The sequence below is a fragment of the Ovis canadensis genome, chromosome 3 (assembly GCF_042477335.2).
Source record: "Ovis canadensis isolate MfBH-ARS-UI-01 breed Bighorn chromosome 3, ARS-UI_OviCan_v2, whole genome shotgun sequence".
NCBI classification, from domain to species: Eukaryota; Metazoa; Chordata; class Mammalia; order Artiodactyla; family Bovidae; genus Ovis; species Ovis canadensis.
Window position 1 is genome coordinate 19,178,456 of NC_091247.1, and position 18,545 is coordinate 19,197,000.

The following is an 18,545-nucleotide window of genomic DNA, read 5'->3' on the forward strand; positions in this document are numbered from 1 at the left end:
TTTACACTTAAAGTAATGGATGCCCCAGGGTAACTAGTGTGAACAGATGGACATGCAGAATCCTGTACAGGTGGCTTTTTTTGAACTTCAGTTTCTGAAATCATCCCACTTTCTTGTCTTGATTAGGATGTGTTTGTTGATTCTTAATTCCAGTTCATTCTCCCCCACAAACATAGGGTTTCTTAGAGACATGTGGCATTCCTTTCTCCCCCAACTTAAAAAAAAAAAGATACCTAACATATACCCTTTTTGCCACACCAGGAGAAGTTAAGACCAGAGTTCTAGCCCAGGGTCAACACGAGCATCTTCTCTGTAGATTCCACTGTTCTTCAGGGGTGATTGTTTTTAGGACTCATCTGGTTTAATCTTGAGCACCTTGGCTTAGGTTCTACTTTGGGGAAAGCCCTATCTAAGTTAGACTCATCTTCTCCTGTTCCTGTCTACACTCCGCTTACCAGCGTAAGCATGTACTTGCTGTTACGATGGAAATGCAAAGAAATTATGAAACTTATATTTAAAAAAAAGTTTATTAGACTTCAAAGCATCAGGGGAAAAGGAAGTTGCTTGGAAAAGCAGAAATGTCTTAGAAACAAGCCCCCGTGGCGGCCCTGGTCTCTCCTGTGTCTAGACCCAGTTCGTTCATTTTTCTGTACTCCACACAAAATTAGGTCTGTTTGGGTAGCCATGCATCTTCTCAAGAGTCAGGAGTACCCAGACAAATTAAAGTTCGTCTGGCATTCACACTTCATTGAGAAATGACTTCATCAGATTTCTTCCTTCCTGATTTATGACTGAGGTCATACGCTTGAGGTGATTCTGGTAGGGAGAAGCGGTTCCCTGCAAAACATTAAAACGGGGTGCTCGGGTGGAGTTTAGAATTCGTCAGGTAGGAGGGCACTGGTCCCTGGAGGATTAGGAGATTGCTGCGGGGGTCGGGAGCGACGTAAAGGAAGGTGGGAGGAAGATAAACACAGACTTGGGCTCTGTAAAGATTTCTTCCAAAGCCAGCTGTGCCCCTTGCCCCCAGTTGCAAGAATTCGTAACTTCATCCTCCAAATATCCAGCCACCTGCTGTGCCCCGGCCCAGTGCTCTGTCCTGGCTGAAAACACTGGTGTAGTTCAGGTGTATCGCGGGTTAAATGGGCTTTTGTGGCCTGAGATCCTAAATATAGCATCGTGTTTCTAAGGAAATGAAACTTCACCAATGAACTCTGGAGACACAGATAACTTATTGGCTGGGGTTATCTGTTCTGCACCAGTTTCCGTGTTTCCAGTCAAGTGAGTCGTTCTGGATAGCCTTCACGTCCTGGAACAAGGTTTAATTTTTTGCTTGGACTACAGATCTAAGAGTTTACAAGAGCATTGAGATTTGGATAGTGATACGGAGTAAGGGCCTCTCAAAGCCTGAAGATCTAAAATAAACAGAGGGAAAAAAGAGTTAGGGGGAGAGGATTACCTTGTCTGAACGTCAGGTTTAGGCCTGGCACCATGCTGAGGGGCTTTCCCTGTGTTGGCACCTAGCGGGCAGTGCCGCCTGCCCAGTACCCAGGAATTGGGTGCTCAGTCCTCCAGGTGGGAAGACATTTGCTGCTTGTCATCCAGGTGAGATCACCCAAGGAGGCAGGCATCTCCACCTTGAAATGGACAGGAAGTGATCCTGGCAGGGGGAGACATCTAAAAGTCAGCCCTAATTATTAATAGAGAGGCATTATGGATTCACTAATACAGATTGCCTTGGTAAGTAGAGCACTTTTGCTGCAAGGGAACAGTTTATACTGATTGTTGGATGAGTGGTGTCTGGCTCCAGAGGAGTGGAAATTATAAACCAAAAATCCCCCATATGAAATCAAGTGACCCAGGACAGCCAGTTCTGAGGGAGCCTGGCATCCAGCGGAGCCCCGCTTGCAGGAAGGGGTTGTGCTAGTGGGACAGGACATACTTGGTTATAGTTAACTGGACAGTGTAGGAGGTGGGAAGGAAAGCAGGGGCCGCTGCAAGCAGAGCCCAGCGTTGCTTTGATCGTCTGTATGTGCTCTGAGCTCCTGGGTATAGAGCATACCTTTTAAAGATGTGATGAAATGCCAGGGAGGTGGACTATCTCACATGGTTTTTTCCAGAGGTGACTTCTAAATTCTTACTGCCAGGTGGGTTGGGTGCAGCTGCCAATCACACAATTTCGTCTTCTAAACACTAACAGTGAAGAGTTTGCTGTCAGATACGTGCTCAGCTCCTGCTAAAGTGAGCACCATCAGAGGAGGAGTAGGTGTGGAGTCTTGGTTTCTTTCCTGGATTTTGCCTTCGTGGCTTAAAACCACCCGAAGACTCATAAGAGTCCGTCCTGTGGGCTGTGCTTCCTGATGTCTTCATCGGACCCGCAGGAGGAGGTGCTCGAGGTCGGGTGGGAGGAGGGCTCTTGCGGTGGATGGAGCTGCGCCTTCTTCTCCTCTTGGCAAGATCTCATCTCTGGGAGGGGGTGGTCAGAGCCCGTTTCAACACGCCGTTCGTCTCTTCCTGGTTCAGTTCCCTTGCCTGGTTCACCTTTGGGGCAGGGCCGGGGCCCACAGAGAAGAGACAGGACCAGATCAGAGCATCCTCTCCCTCATGGGGGAGAGAGCGCTGTGTGCTTTGAATTCTAACGTGCCAGCTCTCAGGAGAAACGCCAAGGCATTCTGCCGGGTTGTCCTTCTGCGCCGAATGTGTTCTGTGTCACCGAGAGGCTCGTGTTACAAAGTAAAGAGGATTGGAGTAGAACACAGAGCCCACCAGGAGCACCGAGAGCCTGGGTTGGGCTGGAGTGTGGCGGTCTTTCCCTTTGTTCCCTGTCTCAGCAGAGGGCTACGGCACTCCTGCCACAGGATGACAGGGGTGGACCTGTGCTGGTGACTCGAACTTAAGGCTTTCTGTGTGTGCTTGTGGGATGCAGGTTTATGAGTATAATAACAGTTTGTTGTTTCATCTAAGCATAATATTTGGAATTCATCATGAGAGTAGTCTTTAGTTTGTTTGGAGTGAGCCTACTGCTTGCATTTAGAGGGATTCCATCCTGGTGAAGCACCCAGCAAGCGCTCCAGTAAAAGAAGGTGTTGCCACCCTGGTTGCATTAAGCATGGGGCAGGTTTGGTTTGTTTCTCAACTTTAAATTCCCAGTGTGAATGGGAGGGAGGCGGGAGAGGTGAGTCAGACATCTTACTTGCGATTGCAATTAAGTGTAGGCAGGGAATTTCAAACTAAAGTGTATCTTCCCTGGCCTAAATACTGGAGGAAGCCAGGAGGCATTGTTACTTTTAAAATGGAGGTATGAGACTTTCGGAGTCCAGCCAGATGCGGGCTGGACTCTCCAAGCGTCCTGTCCTTAGACCCTAGAGGAACTCAAGGGAGCCCGGGGGCTTCTGAGCTGACCCTCTTTCTACACCATGCAGTTGGAAAGTACGTGAAAGTGAAAGATAAAAAATGTTGGTACCAGAAAGTCACTCTCCTCTACAGGGAATGAATAGTCTTTGAGCTGTGGTTTGATCAGAACTGAAAGTGATGAGAAATTTTTCTGGAATGGAAATGTGTGGGGAATGCCTTTCATTAGACGATATGGGATGAATTCTTGACTTTGTAGTTGGAAAGCTGACTCTCAAGAGACTGCCCTGGGTCTGACTACGAGGGAGCTTTCTCTTTTTAGAGCGAGGGTTGTTGGGCTTGGGCTGGAAGCGTTTCACATGTTACCCTAGTGTCCGGGCCGGAGGTCGGCCCCGTGGTTAGACCGAATGCGCCGATTCCCGGTGGGCCTCCCGAACCTGCAGGTGCCAAAAGCGCACGTTCATTGCCGCACACGTCTGCGGGTGAGGGCCAGGCCGTGATGGTTTTGGTTGGACGAGGGAGGCACTTGGCAGCTGAAGAAAGCCTCAGTTTGGTAGTGAAACCTGCATCTTGTGAAACGGGTTTGAGGCACTGTGTCAGCCTCTATGAAAAAGTGCTGTCACTTAAACTTGTTTTTCAGTCTTTCTGGAGTGGGGCGGGTCAGAGTTTCCCCCTCCCTCCGCCCTGCCGCGGTCACAAAGCAATGAGCTGTCTCTCAAGCTTTCTTCTCTGACGCTTTGTCACCTTAACCCGCCTGCTCCTGGGTCCTTCCTGGAAATTCCATCTCGAGTGGTTTTCTGAGTCTGTCATCTCAGCCAGAGAGGGTTGACTCTACCCGGACATTATTAGTCATAACTGAATTTACCTGGAATAGAGATTTGGGGACAGTGTAGGACTTGGGAGTTAAGATTTTCTTTTTTTTTTTTTTTTTAACAAGGCTCGTGTGAGACTCCAAATCTAGTAGTAAAAATAAGTGGACTCAATATTAATTACCCAGTTAAGCACTTTTTTCTTCAGCTTTTTTAAAAAAAGTTCTAGCGTCTAATTTGAAATTTTGACTGGAAGTCAGCTTGCTGGCCAAGCCTGCCCTTGTGACCGTCTGCTCCCGGTCCTATACTCTGTACTAGAGATGCTGGCATGTGGTCTGTGTTTGGCTTGCTTCGCACCTGCATCCAGATCTTCGCATTTCAAACAATCATTCTGTTTATTTGGGACAACAGGTGCCAAGCCACTGTATCTGCCAAGTGTCCTTAAGTTCACCAGGCCCTGCCTGTAGGACGTGACAGAGGGAAGACGGCCCGCCGGTGCCTCCAGGAAGCTTTTCTCTCTCCCCTTCTCTTCCTTTGTCTTTGGGACTTCTCCCGGCTCTCTGCAATCTGTTGCAGAGACCAAAGCTGACGTGTGGGTGGCGTGGGAAGGCAGCGCTGTGGCCGCAGTTGGGGCGATGACTAGACCCTTGTGTTGTCTTTGGGGAGACGCCCCACGTTGCTGGCAGAAGATTGCAAGTCGGTGCTTTGCTCTCTCCACACCCCTCCCCTCGCCACCCAGCCTTCCTGTTCTTTCTCTCCTCTCCTGATGGCCGTCTGATCGTCTAAGAAAGAACGCACGCACACGCTGGTCGCACGTTTGAAGGCTCTTGTTTCATGCCGATGTTAATTCTATAGTGGGACTTTTTACTCCCAGCATGTCATCAGAATAGTGGGGAGGTGTGACTTTCCTGGGATTAGCCGATGAGTCAGTGGTGGAGCTGGACTCTGCGTCTCTGTCCTGACTCAGCCTCTGATACCTTCTGGGGTGTAATTAATTAATTAGGCCTGCGCATCGGGAGTAAGCAGGGGAGCGACTAGGCTCCTGCAGAACTGAGATAATCAGAGTTGGTTGGTTTGGGTCCTCCCCCCACAGCTGAGGGAGAGGGAATGTTGAAGGTTAGGTGTCTGCTGTAGAGTACTCAGTAGATGCTCCTGTCTGATTAGGCTTGGACCTTGATCCCTTCCTTTAAACCGTTTCCTACTCCATTGGTTTCAGCTGGCGTAACTTCCCTATACACGCATTGGAAAATTGGGGATTTTGTTATCTTGAAGTAGTGCTGTTAGATTTGGGGTGAGAATAAACCTATGCTGTTGATCTCACGTTGTAATTTAATTTGTCAGGAGGTTTCTAACTAAGAAAAGCGACTTAGAAATATTTTCAAGTGTTTTTTTTTTTTGACTGATGTGGAAATGAGTTAAATGAAAGCTTGTTCTAGGATTCCTGCTTTCAACTTAGCAGATCAGTTACATCCCAGGAACGAGATTATGAATAGGATCTCTTTGACTAAGTTGAGTTTAATACTAGAATGAGTTAAAGCAGTAATGACTCCCAGAGGCAGCTGGGACAATACCCACGAGGGCTGCCACTGCCTACCGGGGCCGAGGCATCAGCTAAGTCTCGTGAGTTACAGGAAGTCACCTGGAACTTGGGCGTAGAAGCCCTGTTTGATTTGGAATATTGGAACCTTTGATTTCATGCCTCCCGATCAGAAAAGAGCCTTCTGCTCGCAGCCCCTTGAGGGTCACTCTTTCCCCTGTTTTCTGCTGCAACACAGTTTTTCCACTAGGAACTTCTTCAGGCTCTCTGTGTTCATTGTGTCGCTGTGATTTCAAGAGCACAGATTTGTGCAGGAGGCATAGGTCCTGGCTCTGGCTTGGTTATCTGTGTCCCATTTATCTTTTACTGCCTGACTCTCCAGAGCCTGAGCCACAACTGGACGCTGTGTCTCTCTTGAGTTAAGGTGTTGAGTAGCCAGATTCTGAGCCAGGTGATGCTCACGTTCAAGGTAAACGTTTCTGGGGAGCGCAACAAGGAGAAGTGCATTCTTGCAATATAAAACATTTTTTGGTTATCAGCTTTCTGAAGCATCTTCCACAGTTAAATCAGCCCATTTTTCTTTTTTTCTTTTCCTTTTTCTATTAGATGTCTTCTCTTTCCTGGCTTGTATTTACCAGGCAGTTAGAACTCCCTCGAACTGTCTGAGTGTGCGCTTAATTCACAGTGACCCACATGGAATTCTGATCAGGCATGCCCTCAGCTGTGCAGGCTGATGCTTTTCGAAAATCCTTGTCGTGTACAGTCTTAACTTCCAAGATGAAAGCACCATTCTCCCTTGACAAATTCCCTTCCAGGAAATGCTATGCAAGGTAGTTAATTGTTGCTACTGTGTGGACGGTATGTTCCGTTCATTCAGCACATTATTCATTGTGCTTTTCTCTCTAGGATCACTCTGAGGGAGTGAAAAACAGTATAAGCAGAAAGCCTGTCCTCAAAAGAGGGGACACTTTTTATGTGATGTACAGGTCATAAGTGAGGTTTAAAAAATGCTCCCAAGGTTTCCAGATTAAGGGGGTCCCTTCAGCTAAGGGAGGCGAAGACTTTATGGAAGAGACGGCACCGGGCACTGTGCTTTGAGAGATGGTGGCTGCAGAGTGTTTTTGCAAAGGCCGTCTGATGGGACCTTTCTTATCCCTTATTCCTGCCCCCAGAGTAGCTCCTGTGAATTTCAGAGGCACCTGCAACAGCTCATTCTGCAGAAGTGCTCTGATGTATTGTAGCATGGGAAACAGTACCAGGACTTAGCTGCTACGATGCTCGAATCTTGTAAGAAAGTCGTAGACGTATGACAGGAAGCTATGTAAATGCTTCTGTGGGGAGCTAGGTAAACGTTTCTGGGGAGCGCAACAAGGAGAAGTGCATTCTTGGGATATAAAACATTTTTTGGTTATCAGCTTTCTGAAGCATCTTCCACAGTTAAATCACCCCATTTTTCTTTTTTTCTTTTCCTTCTCCTATTAGATCTCTTCTCTTTCCTTGCTTGTATTTACCAGGCAGTTAGAACTCCCTCGAACTGTCTGAGTGTGCGCTTAATTCACAGTGACCCACATGGAATTCTAATCAGGCATGCTCTGATGTGCTCCCCACATACGTTTACCATGTGAAGGGAGAACATGCCTAATTATCACATCCCACTGTTAGGTACCTGCAGTTGCTGTAGAGGAAAGATGTCACTGTACATAATACTTTAAAGTGTAAAAGTAAATCAGTACAGTAGACAGTCACCTCATGGCTCACTTTGTGGCCTTACCTCTGCCCTAGAACTTACCGTATCTGTCCCTCTCTGTGTATCAGTGAGCCTCGAAATTCCATAATCTTTTTCCAGATTGAGGGGTATATGTAGTCAGTTGTTCATTTTACAGTTAATTATATCCAGTGTGTATGAAAAATTGCTTGATGTCCTGGATTCTAAAGATGACCTCAGTGTTCACATGTGCTTGGAAAAAAGATGTGAAGTGAGTAACCTGTGAACTTGGGCAGCAAGATACCTAACCTTGAAAAAGTCTCATCTGTGCACTGGGGGCAGAAGAGAGCCGGTTTCAGAGGTTGTTTTGAGGGCCAAAGGGTCAGGTACATTGTCAGAATACAGCAAATGAAACTCACATACAGCAGCATGCAGTTTTGTTTGGCTGGACTTTAGGAATCTGGGGGTCATCCATTCAGTGAATGTTTTTTGTTCTTATTGGCCAGGCACTGCCAGGGTGCTTTGGAAATGTAAAGCTGAGTGGAACACGGCCCAGTTCTCCGGAAATTCAGAATTTAGTGGAGAAGGTTGCTGCTCTAGTATGCGCAGTCATAGAAGTAGACAGAAAAGAGTAGAACTTACCTTAGAATAGGGAGATGAGAGAAGGTTCCCTTAGGCGACGCTTGCGTGAGTCCTAAAGAGCAGTTAAGAATGAGCCAAGTGTTCAGAGCCCAGAATGAGCCTGTGACCGTGATGTGAGTGAGTGCAGAGCTCAAATCAGAACCTGACACTCAAGGTGAGTGAGGGGTGGGGTGAAGAGGTGAGTCCAGACCCTGAGGCCCTGTTCTGCCCGAGTGAGGACCTACCCTGTAAGCAAGCTGTCTCAAATCCTTGGGGTCTATGGACCGAAGAGATCAGGGCTGGAGTTTCTTTGCATTTTCAACTCAGTGATAAGACTTTTTAAATTCACAGGTATACTCTGGTGGCCAGCTGCTGCCAGGAGGTTTTATCGCTAGTGTTTGTGCTTAGGTATTAAGTTAGAGCCAGACACAGGCCAGGTGAGTTCCTGGGGGTGCTGTGTGGTCAAACATTATGCATTCAACTGTTTGAATAGAGCAGATATTTCTCAGACTAGGATTGGATATGTTCTTAGGAGGCAAGGAACTTTTTTTCTCTTTCAAAAAGGATGCATGTGTTATTCACATTTGAGAAACATGCTGTAGGTGTTGGGGATCACGGCTGGACAGGTGGGGTGCCTCACAGGCAGCTTTTGACTGATGAGGAGTTTAGTCTATCACATAGACAGAGGTGAGTGATTGAGCGCCGTTGAGTAAGAATAGATGATTAAGGTTCTGTAGTGATCCCGGTGTTTGATCGTTGCCTAATGTCAGGGAAGCAGACTCTCTCTTTTCATTTCCTGATTTGTGGCCATTTTATTGTTTAGACAGTCCTCTCCTAGGGGTTGGAAGAAAGGTGGGTTAATTTATGTAAATTTATATTAGCTTTTTTTTTTTTTTTTGGTTGTTTTTGTCTGTTCTGGGGGCAGGGCACTGTTATGTGTATTTAAAGTTTTGTTAGGATTTGAAACTTGTTAAATTAAGATTTGGAGGTGGATTTTTTATCTAGTGGATTTTTTTTTATCTACCTATGGTTTTTCTGTCTCTCATTAACTGTTTTTAGTTCAGCACCATTTAGGAGAAATGCAAAAAATACACTAAACACCGAGAAAAAAAATTTTTTTAATGGATCACACATAATCCCTGCCATCAAGGGGCTTAGAGCAGCGGTCCCCGGCCTCTTTGGCACCAGGGGCCGGTTCTGCGGAAGACAGGTTTTCCACGGACAGGGTGGGGAGGACGGTTTCGGGATGATTCAGGCACATGAGACTTAATGTGCGCGTTCTCTCTATCGTGATTGCATCAGCTCCATCTCACATCGTCGGGCAGGAGGGGACCCTTGGCTTGCAGCACTCACAGGGCGACAGAGTCGCCAGGGATTCGGTAGAGGTGGCGTGTTCGGTGCTCTTGCCCCTTCCCTTCCCTGACCTCAGTGATGGGTGCAGAGGCCCTTGGCCTGAAAAAGGCCACAGGGATGCTACTTAACTACCATATGATAGATACTAATATGGAGCTGTGATTCTCTGGGGGTAGCTAGGGAAATGCATCTCAGAGAAGTCCTTTCAGTTGTTATTAGGTCTTTAGTCATAAGAGAGATGTCAGTAGCGAATGAAATAAAGGTTATCATAAATTGGGAGAGTGAAAGTCACTCAGTCGTGTCCGACTCTTTTCGACCCCATGGACTATACAGTCCATGGAGTTCTCCAGGCCAGAATACTGGAGTGGGTAGCCTTTCCCTTCTCCAGAGTATCTTCCCAACCTAGGGATCGAACCCAGATCTCCTGTATTGCAGGCGGATTCTTTACCAGCTGAGCCCCCAAAATAAGGATCCCCCCAAAGTGTGTATAAAAAGTCCTGTGAAGGAGGTGGAACCCAAACAGTGTGGAGCTGGCACACGGAGCCCTTGAGAGCTCAGGTCCGTTCCTTCAGGCTTTCTCTAAGCTCTTCAGTTGTCCCCATCACCGAGGTGACGTCACATGGCTCAACTCTCACCTCTCACTTATGAGCGTTGCTTTGATACTTTATCATAATGTAAAAATTAGAGCCCTTAAAATGAAAAGGTTATTCCTTAAAAAAAAAGTTTAATTAAGAAAATTTGATCCAAACTGTCATAAGGGTGGTTCAGAAGGTTCTCAGTGAATCTAAAGGTTCACATTTTGAAATTTTTCTTTCCTCGCATTGAGAAAACCATACTATGAAAGTCAGAGGAAATGATTTTCACCAGTATAGCAGCAATGTCATTGTCTTATAATAACGTGTAAAATTTCACCAAAATCAGTGGGGAAAAAAATTAAGGCTGTATTATCTGGCTCTCAGTTTCTTTCCTTGTATGTGAAGAATAGTAGGGAGTGAGTATGACTGTTGTGGTAGATTTTTGATAAGAAAAGCCTTTTTGTTTATGAAAATTAACCTAATATATTTAAATCAATCAGTCTCATCACTCAGCTTTTGACTAAACTGCTTATAACTTTTGTAACTTTCACCTTATGAATTCTGATTACTTTGTTAGTGCTTTCTTTCTGTGAATTAGGTAGATAAACAATATTTCTAGAACTTCTCCCTACAAATGAAATTCACTTGTTTCAGCTCACACATCTGACTATTCCCTTTAGACTAGAGAGTCAGTAAGTTTTCTGGAATTATGTCTTGGTTGGTGGTATAGATGATGAAACCCCCGAAGAGCATACAAGTTGAGAGTTTATAGAATCTGTTCTCAGCCGTGTTCTCTCCACCTGCTGGAACGTGAGCTGCTCACTGCGGCTGTCTTCTGAGCACGCTGGTTCCCTCTGTCTTCCTCCTCTCTTTCTTCCCATCTGAGGGGTAGCAGTGGGCACAGCAGCTGGCTGGTGAGCTGTATTGTGTGGCTGCCATAATGCTTCCTGGGAACATCATCGTAAACTAGCTCAGGGTCTGATTGCTTGTTGGTTCTGTGCTTGTCAACATTTGGAATGAAAAAAAATCTATACAAGTTACTTCTTTGATAATGCAATTCTTTATTCTTTTGTTTTTATTTTCAAACTGAGTTTTGAGGACAAAATTAAATCTTTTGAAAAAGTCTAAGTACATGAAAACAAAATTAGGTTTTTTGAAAAGTTATAAGTTCGTGAATTCTCAGCTAGTAATGAGGAACTGTCTTAGAAAAATGGGCTGGACATTGAAAGAGGAATCTTGCCAAGCATCTTTCACCTGTTTAGCAGGGTTTTGTGTGTGTGTGGCGGGGGGGAGGGTTAGGTTTTTTTTTTCCTCTAGTGATTTTGGATGGGGACATTGATTGCTCATCTTTTGAGTTTATGTTCCAATTATTTGAATAAAATCTAACTTTTCCTCTAAATCAGTGGTAAAGAAATACGAAAGTAGAGTAAGGGTCATTATTTGAGTTCTTAAAGATCTTTACGTCATTCTGAAGAAGGAAGGTTGTGTATCATTCGGCCTACTCTCAGATTTGAGATATAAGACTCTTTAAAGTGTGTGTGTATCTGTGTGTGTCTGTGTGCGTGCACACATACTTGGGTTTTATAGAGGAGGATGGATGCGTAATAGTTCCTCTTTCTATCTCTTTCCTACCTTCTTTAGTGGATATTGGAGTTTTTCTGTAATCTCATTATAGAAAGTATTTCTCTACACAGTGAGAATGGTCTGAACATTCTGTCTTATCCAGACGTGGGTAACTTGGCCTGTTGTCCAAGGTCAAGTCAAGGCCAAGCTGCCAGGTAGAACCAGACTCTGGGGTTGACACGGCTGAGGATCAGAACACCCCTGTCTTGTTGCTGCCCCAGGACCCGGGGCAGAGCTCTGTCTTGTGTCGTACATTTGCTGTCTCTCTGTCGAAAAGTGTGTCACCTTCCTAAATAAAGATTCCCGGACACCACGCTTCTCCTTCATGACTTGGTGGAGTCCCCTCGGCAAGTCTGGGCTATGTTGATAGGGAGGCGGGGGTCCATGGGAGAGGTCACACTGGTGAGACGTCCCCAGCGCCTGTCTTCTCAGAAGGCCACTTGTGTGCAAAGTGGAAACGCTGAGTCACAAAAAGGGCCTGACACTTCCTCACTGTTCCCACGTTGTGGTGATGTGAAGATCAGTTACATCCCAGCGGCTTGGAGACTGCCCCTCAGGCCCTGGCCATCCAGCGGCCTATTCTCAAGGCACCACCACCCTTCTCTGCTCACGTGTTGTTTGTGGCGGCGGCTTTAGCACCATCACTGCAGAGCTGGGTGGTCGCATTTGGCCCATGAAGGTGAAAACTCTTTTATCAGACACAGCAGAAAAAGTTAGCCCACTCCTGGTTTAGATGAATACTTGAGAACTCCCTCATATATCTCGGTTGTGTTTATTCACTCCTCTCTCTACATTTTCTTTCTCTTGTTAAAAACCTACATGCTGAGCATGTGCTGTGTCCCAGCCCCAGGAACAGAAAGGCTGGCCTCTGTCCTCCTTGGGGACAACACCAGCAGTCAGCCTGACACCCCCATCCAGACGCACAGCTCATCCCCACTCATCAGCTCCTGTGAAAACCAAACGTCACACGAGGAATAAACTTAAGTACAGTCTGACAGACCCCCTTCTCTGGTCTGTTTATCTTCTAAGCTAGGAATTCTTGAGGATTTGCATGACCTTGTTGAATAGTAAGGTTGAGCAGATGCTTTAATCTTTATCTTTCCATTGATTAAATGAACACTATTATTTGATAGGACTGTATCTCTGTAAAAAATTTTTTTAATATAAAAATGCCTGATGGGATAAATATAAACACATGTAAGCACATCTGAACTTCTTAAAGAAAAGAAATCATACATTGGAACTTGTTTTACTAACCTCAGAGTTTTGGAGCCAAAGGAGCTCTTTTATGGCTCAAAGTGTGTAAGTTCGTAAACAGTTACTTACTTGACAGCAGTGGTTTTCTCTTGGCCAACCACGAGAATGACCAGAGAGGACCTGAAACTGTCCTCAAGCCCAAAACCCACCCCGGGCCGCTGGAAGCAGGAACAGCAGGGGCAGCTGGTACAGGCTGATACCAGACTTCCAGGCAAGTCAGGGTGTCCAGTGCTCACACTTCCAGGCAGGCTGATGTTCTGGCCACACTTTGAGAACCACTGTTGCACAAGATTCTTAATTTTATACAAGTAGTTAGTATGATTGCTTTAAGTGGCAACCTTACATGGTACTCTTTTAAGAGTGTGATATGTAAAAGTTGATTGATCAACATATTACACAAAATTGTTATACTAGACTTACAGGGTAGGAATGTAGGGTTCATCATCTTTCAGTATGAATTCCAACCCGGCTCTGCAGTTAAAAGTCAGCTAGGGGTGGTCTCAGCAACCCTGTGCTTGGCCAGTGGACCCTGGCCCATGTCAGAGCACAGTTAGTGACAGGGCTGGGACCAAAACTGGACACTTCGATTTTCAGACCAAAGCCTTTCCTGCTGACCACATCACTGCTTGCTAGGACGTCCGTACGGCATCTTGCCCCCTTGTCAGCCTTTGGTTGAGGCTTAGACACGGCATGCATGTCCCCCTCAGGGCCGGCGTGTCCCCCTCAGGGCTGGCTGTCCCTGGGACTGTCCGGCGTGTTCCCGTGCCGCCCTCGTCTTCCTCCTGCGGGCCTTTAGCCCACTGACTCTGAACTTCGTGTTCCTGGACCAGACACTGCACATGCTGTTCACCTTTTACTGGTATGTCTGCTTGTCTGCAGAGACAAGGTGGCATTTTTTAATGCTGAATTAGGGATGCTGTCCACTCTCTCTGATCCCATGTAGAAAACTGCCAGGTTTGGAAAGAGTTGGTGTTAAAAGATTGAAGAACGTATACAAGAAAGTGATCACAAGGAGTCGTGGACGGCAGGGAGAGCGGTGTCTCTCTGAAGGCTCCGTGTTTATACTGACCCTGGGATTTGGCGCCTGCTTACTTCTGCTCTGAATAGAAACTTGATGCTGGGAAGCCAGGGGAGGTTAGGTTTTAGGTTGGATTACCGTGAAATCCTCTTGTAAAGGGAATATCACTTTGGGGCAAAGACTTCCTGGAATTGTGGAGGGTAAAGTGTAGTTTTCCCAGGCAGCTGTTTTTGAGTTAGGAATTGAGCCTTGTGGCCTAGAGTGATAAGAGAAAAGCTTAGATTTTCTACCAAGTTAAATAGAAAATGTGACCGTTCGGTTACTGTATGCGTTCTGTTGTTTGCATGAACTGTTGTCTTTCTGTCTGCGATTCTGTTTGTCCTTCTTTCATCTATTCCATAGACTAACTTTTTAAGTTGGACTTATAGATTGTACATGAAATGTTTTTTAAGAAAACGTATATGAAAAGGTATAAAGTCAAAGCCTTGAGTTTCTATAGATCTGAAATTCACATGTGCTACTTTGCCTGTGTATCTAGATGTATGTATTTAAAAAATTAGAGCAATTTGCTCATATGCTGAAAGTTAGGTAAACGGAAAGAAAAAATGATAGGCAAGGTAAGGCAGTACTAGATCAGAAACTGTGCCAAGTATTAAGAAAGATGCCAACAGCTCTTGGAACTCTGCTTGATGTTCTGTGGCAGACTGGATGGGAAGGGGCTTGAGGGAGAGTGGATACCTGTATACGTGTAGCTGAGTCCCTTCGTTCTTCACCTGAAATTGTCGCAACATTGTTAATCAGCTAGACCCCAACACAAAATGAAAAGTTTTTATTAAAAAAAGTGCCAAATGGAGAAAATGGACCTAGGCTACTGAGTATTTACCATGTAGTTTGGGGCTTCCCTGATAGCTCAGTTGGTCAAGAATCTGCCTCCAGTGTGGGATACCCCAGTTCAATTCCTAGGTCAGGAAGATCCCCTGAAGGAAAAGGCTACCCACCGCAGTATTCTGGCCTGGAGAATTCCATGGACTGTATGGCCCATGGGGTCACAGAGTCGGACACGACTGAGCGACTTGCACTCACTCACTAACAGTGCACCAGTGTAGGAGGCCTGTGTTTAGCTGTTAGCGCTGCTGGGTTGTCACCTCATGGACTGGCCATAATCCAAAATAAGGGTCTGGGGCCTTCAAATGTGCCAGGCTGTTTTAAAAACTGTAGTTCCAGTAATACCCACCATGTGGTGCTTATGCATCAGAAATAAATTCTAAAATGACAGCATTGACTGGGAACTCAAACAGCTGTGGACCGGGCATGCTGCTGCTGCTAAGTCGCTTCAGTCGTGTCCGACTCTGTGCGACCCCATAGATGGCAGCCAACCAGGCTCCTCCGTCCCTGGGATTCTCAAGGCAAGAACGCTGGAGTGGGTTGCCATTGCCTTCTCCAATGCATGCAAGTGAAAAGTGAAAGTGAAGTCGCTCAGTCCTGTCCGACTCTTTGCGACCCCATGGACTGCAGCCTACCAGGCTCCTCCATCCATGGGATTTCCCAGGCATGAGGAGGTTAAAATCCAGACTCACAGATACGGGGAGGCGGGTGGGGTCCCTGAGCATGTTCATGCTTGTGTACAGGATTAACCTGAGTCTCTGTAACAGCCTTCAGTGCCACTTCAGTCGTGTGACTCACTAAGTTCATAAACTCCAGGATGTTGGAAAATAGGTTTTACAGGTTATCCTAGGAGATGGTAGAGACACAAATGCAGGCAGAATCCCCAAAGAGTTTGCAGCAGGCTCTCAAAAAGCTGCAAAGAGCACCTGTGCCCCTTGAAACTTTTAATGATGACATCAAGAAAGACAACCGGCCTCATCCACCTTCCTATTAGGAGGAGAATTGACAGGGATCAGAGCTGTCATTCCTATGACCAAAAGTGATTTTAAATTAACCCCTTATTACTTCTTAAAAAAAAAATCTTCTTTTAAATGAGAAGATGAGCTCTCGTTTCAAGCATTATCTGAATCATTTCCATGGTGTTAGTATTTTTACCAGCTGTGCAAGGGGTTACTGTCGGTGCCTGTTGCTTACAGAATCTTTTTCTTCCGTTTGCAGGTTTTCATCTCCGTGAACTGCTTGAGCACAGACTTCTCTTCTCAGAAGGGTGTGAAGGGGTTACCTCTGAACATCCAGATTGACACCTACAGCTATAACAACCGCAGCAACAAGCCTGTGCATCGGGCATACTGCCAGATAAAGGTCTTCTGTGACAAGGTAAGGCCATCGACTGGATGTAGACACTTAGAATCTACCCTTTCTCATAGGAAAAGACCAGGGCCTTTCTTATACTTAAGTCCAGTAAGGATGTACTTTGAACTGTGGTGTTAGAGAAGACTCTTGAGAGTCCCTTGGATTGCAAGGAGATCCAACCAGTCCATCCTAAAGGAAATCAGTCCTGAATATTCATTGGAAGGACTGATGCTGATGCTGAAACTCCAATCCTTTAGCCAGCTGATGGGAAGAACTGACTCATTGGAAAAGACCCTGAAGCTGGAAAAGATTGAAGGCAGGAGGAGAAGGAGACAACAGAAGATGAGATGGTTGGATGGCATCACCAACTTGATGGACATGAGTTTGAGCAAGCTCCGGGAGTTAGTGATGGATAGGGAAGCCTGGCGTGCTGCAGTCCATGGGGTTGCAAAGAGTCGGACACTACTGAGCAACTAATAGAACTGAAGCATATATTGCTGATCACATAATATAGCTGATCTTAAATTAGCAGTTCATGTTTTAGCTATGCAAAATCACATAATTCAGGGGAGAAAACCAATCTCCTTTTGACTGAAAAACCAGAAGTGTCGATAAGCACGTTCTGTCGGGCATGCCTGACAGGGTAGGACGCAGGGACACTGCCCCCAGTCCTGGGTGGGCCCTCAGCTCACAGGGACCTGTGGGCAGTGGCCTGGAGTTGGAGCTCTTCCTGAGCTCTGTGTCCGAGGACTCCCAGTCTGCGTCATCACTGGTACAGCTCCCTCCAGGCTTTTTGGCAGGTTGTCCGGCAGCTCACTAAGGCAAGGGAAGGTGAGCTTCGGATTCTTGCTGACAGCAGCAGGTGGGTGGGAAGCAAGAGCACGGACCCACATGATGTCAGTGTCATTCCTTTTCTCTGCTGTGACTCCTTGTTTTCTGGAGAAGAGATGGGCACTTTTGCCAGGTGCAGCGCTCAGCTGGATTAAATCCAGAAAGAAGCTGGCAGGCCCTGGTGCCATGGGGATTGGAGACAGTGGTGTCCTCCAGAATGGGGCAGAACTGTCCACTGAACTAAGATTGAAGATGACTCTGACTTTTCCCACTCAGAAACACCGGGTTGTATTTTTTTTTCTTGCTAGTCCCCTCTTTTCATCCTGTTTGAACCTCTGTGTTATGAAGATTTTTTTAGAAGGTGCTAAGAACCCGGAAGGGAATTTGCCATCAGAGGCCTGGTGTCCTGACTTGTGCTTTGGGTGCATGGAGCACTGTGTCGGCTCCAAGGACTGAGCCTGAGACCTTCCAGGTCCAAAGGGCAGGTCCAGTGATGTTTATCGAGTACCTTCCATGTGCCTCGTCATGTTGTATCAGTTGTATTAGTCTTCTGTTGTTGCTGTTGACAAATGACCCCAAACTTAGTGGCTCGAAATGACACGCATCTGTCACCTTCCAGTTCTGTAGGTCAGGGAGTCTGACCCAAGTCTTACTGGGCAAAAGTCAAGGTGGCAGAAGCATGATTCCGTCTGGAGTCTCTCGTGGAGAACCCGTTCCCCTGCCTTTCCACTGTCTAGGGCTGCCCACAACCTTGGCTCGTGGCCGCGCCCGCCTTGAAAGCCATCCTGCCCCCTCCTCCTCTGGCTCTTCCGCTGTGTGGACACTTGTGACTCTGCCTGTCTTGCAGTCAGCCCAGCCTCCTCCTCTTGCTGTGGAAGCGACAGAGGCCCAGGCTCTGGGCATCAGACGTGGGCGTCTCTTAGGGCCCTCATTCCTCCTCCGTTCCCCCTGCCTGCCCCCCACTTTCTCACATGCTGCATCTTAACCAGTGGTAAGTCACATCTGCTCTGGAGCAGAGGTCTCTGACCCCGACTCAGATTTCCTTCGTTCATGCCACATCCTTCTTAGAGCCAAAAGAAAAACAATTGTTATGTCCATGTCCTTTTTCTAAAAATTCTAGGGAGAGGTTAAAATTTTATCCATTTAATTAAAAAATTTTTTTTCACATGTGCTCACATCTTTCCCTGTGCCTTGTCCACACTGCTGCAGTCCCACCTATGTAGCTTTCATCTCTGGAAGATCAGTTTGGATCTATTTTATATCTTCCAAGACTCTGCTTACCATGTTCAGTTTTTCCCACAGGCTCTTTGAGCACACGGACTGTGGCTTCGGTAGCCTAGCTGTGGATTCCCGTGTCAGTTCTGGGTTGTTGCAGTGGTTCCATCCTCCTCCTCACTCGGGGTTTCCTGGCTCCTGGGATCTTACAGGACACCAAAGGCTGTGACCTTGACCTTGCTGGCTGTCGGGTGTGCCTGTCAGCCATGAGTCTTCCTGAGCCTTGTGCTGAGATCTGGCGAACCTCTTTGGAAATAGTTGCATCTTCCAGGTCTTCTGTTGGATCTTCCAGGTCTGCTAGGCGGGTCTGGGGGCTTCCCTGGTGGCCCACTGGTAAAGAACCCTCCTGCTAATG

The 18,545-nt window shown here is 46.5% G+C and overlaps 1 protein-coding gene across 2 annotated transcripts in view; it reads left to right on the forward strand.

Annotated features, from left to right (window-relative positions):
• GRHL1 (grainyhead like transcription factor 1) overlaps positions 1-18,545 on the forward strand; it is a 49,201-nt gene that overhangs the window by 15,736 nt on the left and 14,920 nt on the right. For both annotated transcript variants that reach the window (XM_069580189.1, XM_069580190.1), the window contains exon 9: positions 15,950-16,108. In XM_069580189.1, coding sequence (XP_069436290.1) covers positions 15,950-16,108 — 159 coding nt within the window. The remainder of the gene's footprint in view (positions 1-15,949; positions 16,109-18,545) is intronic.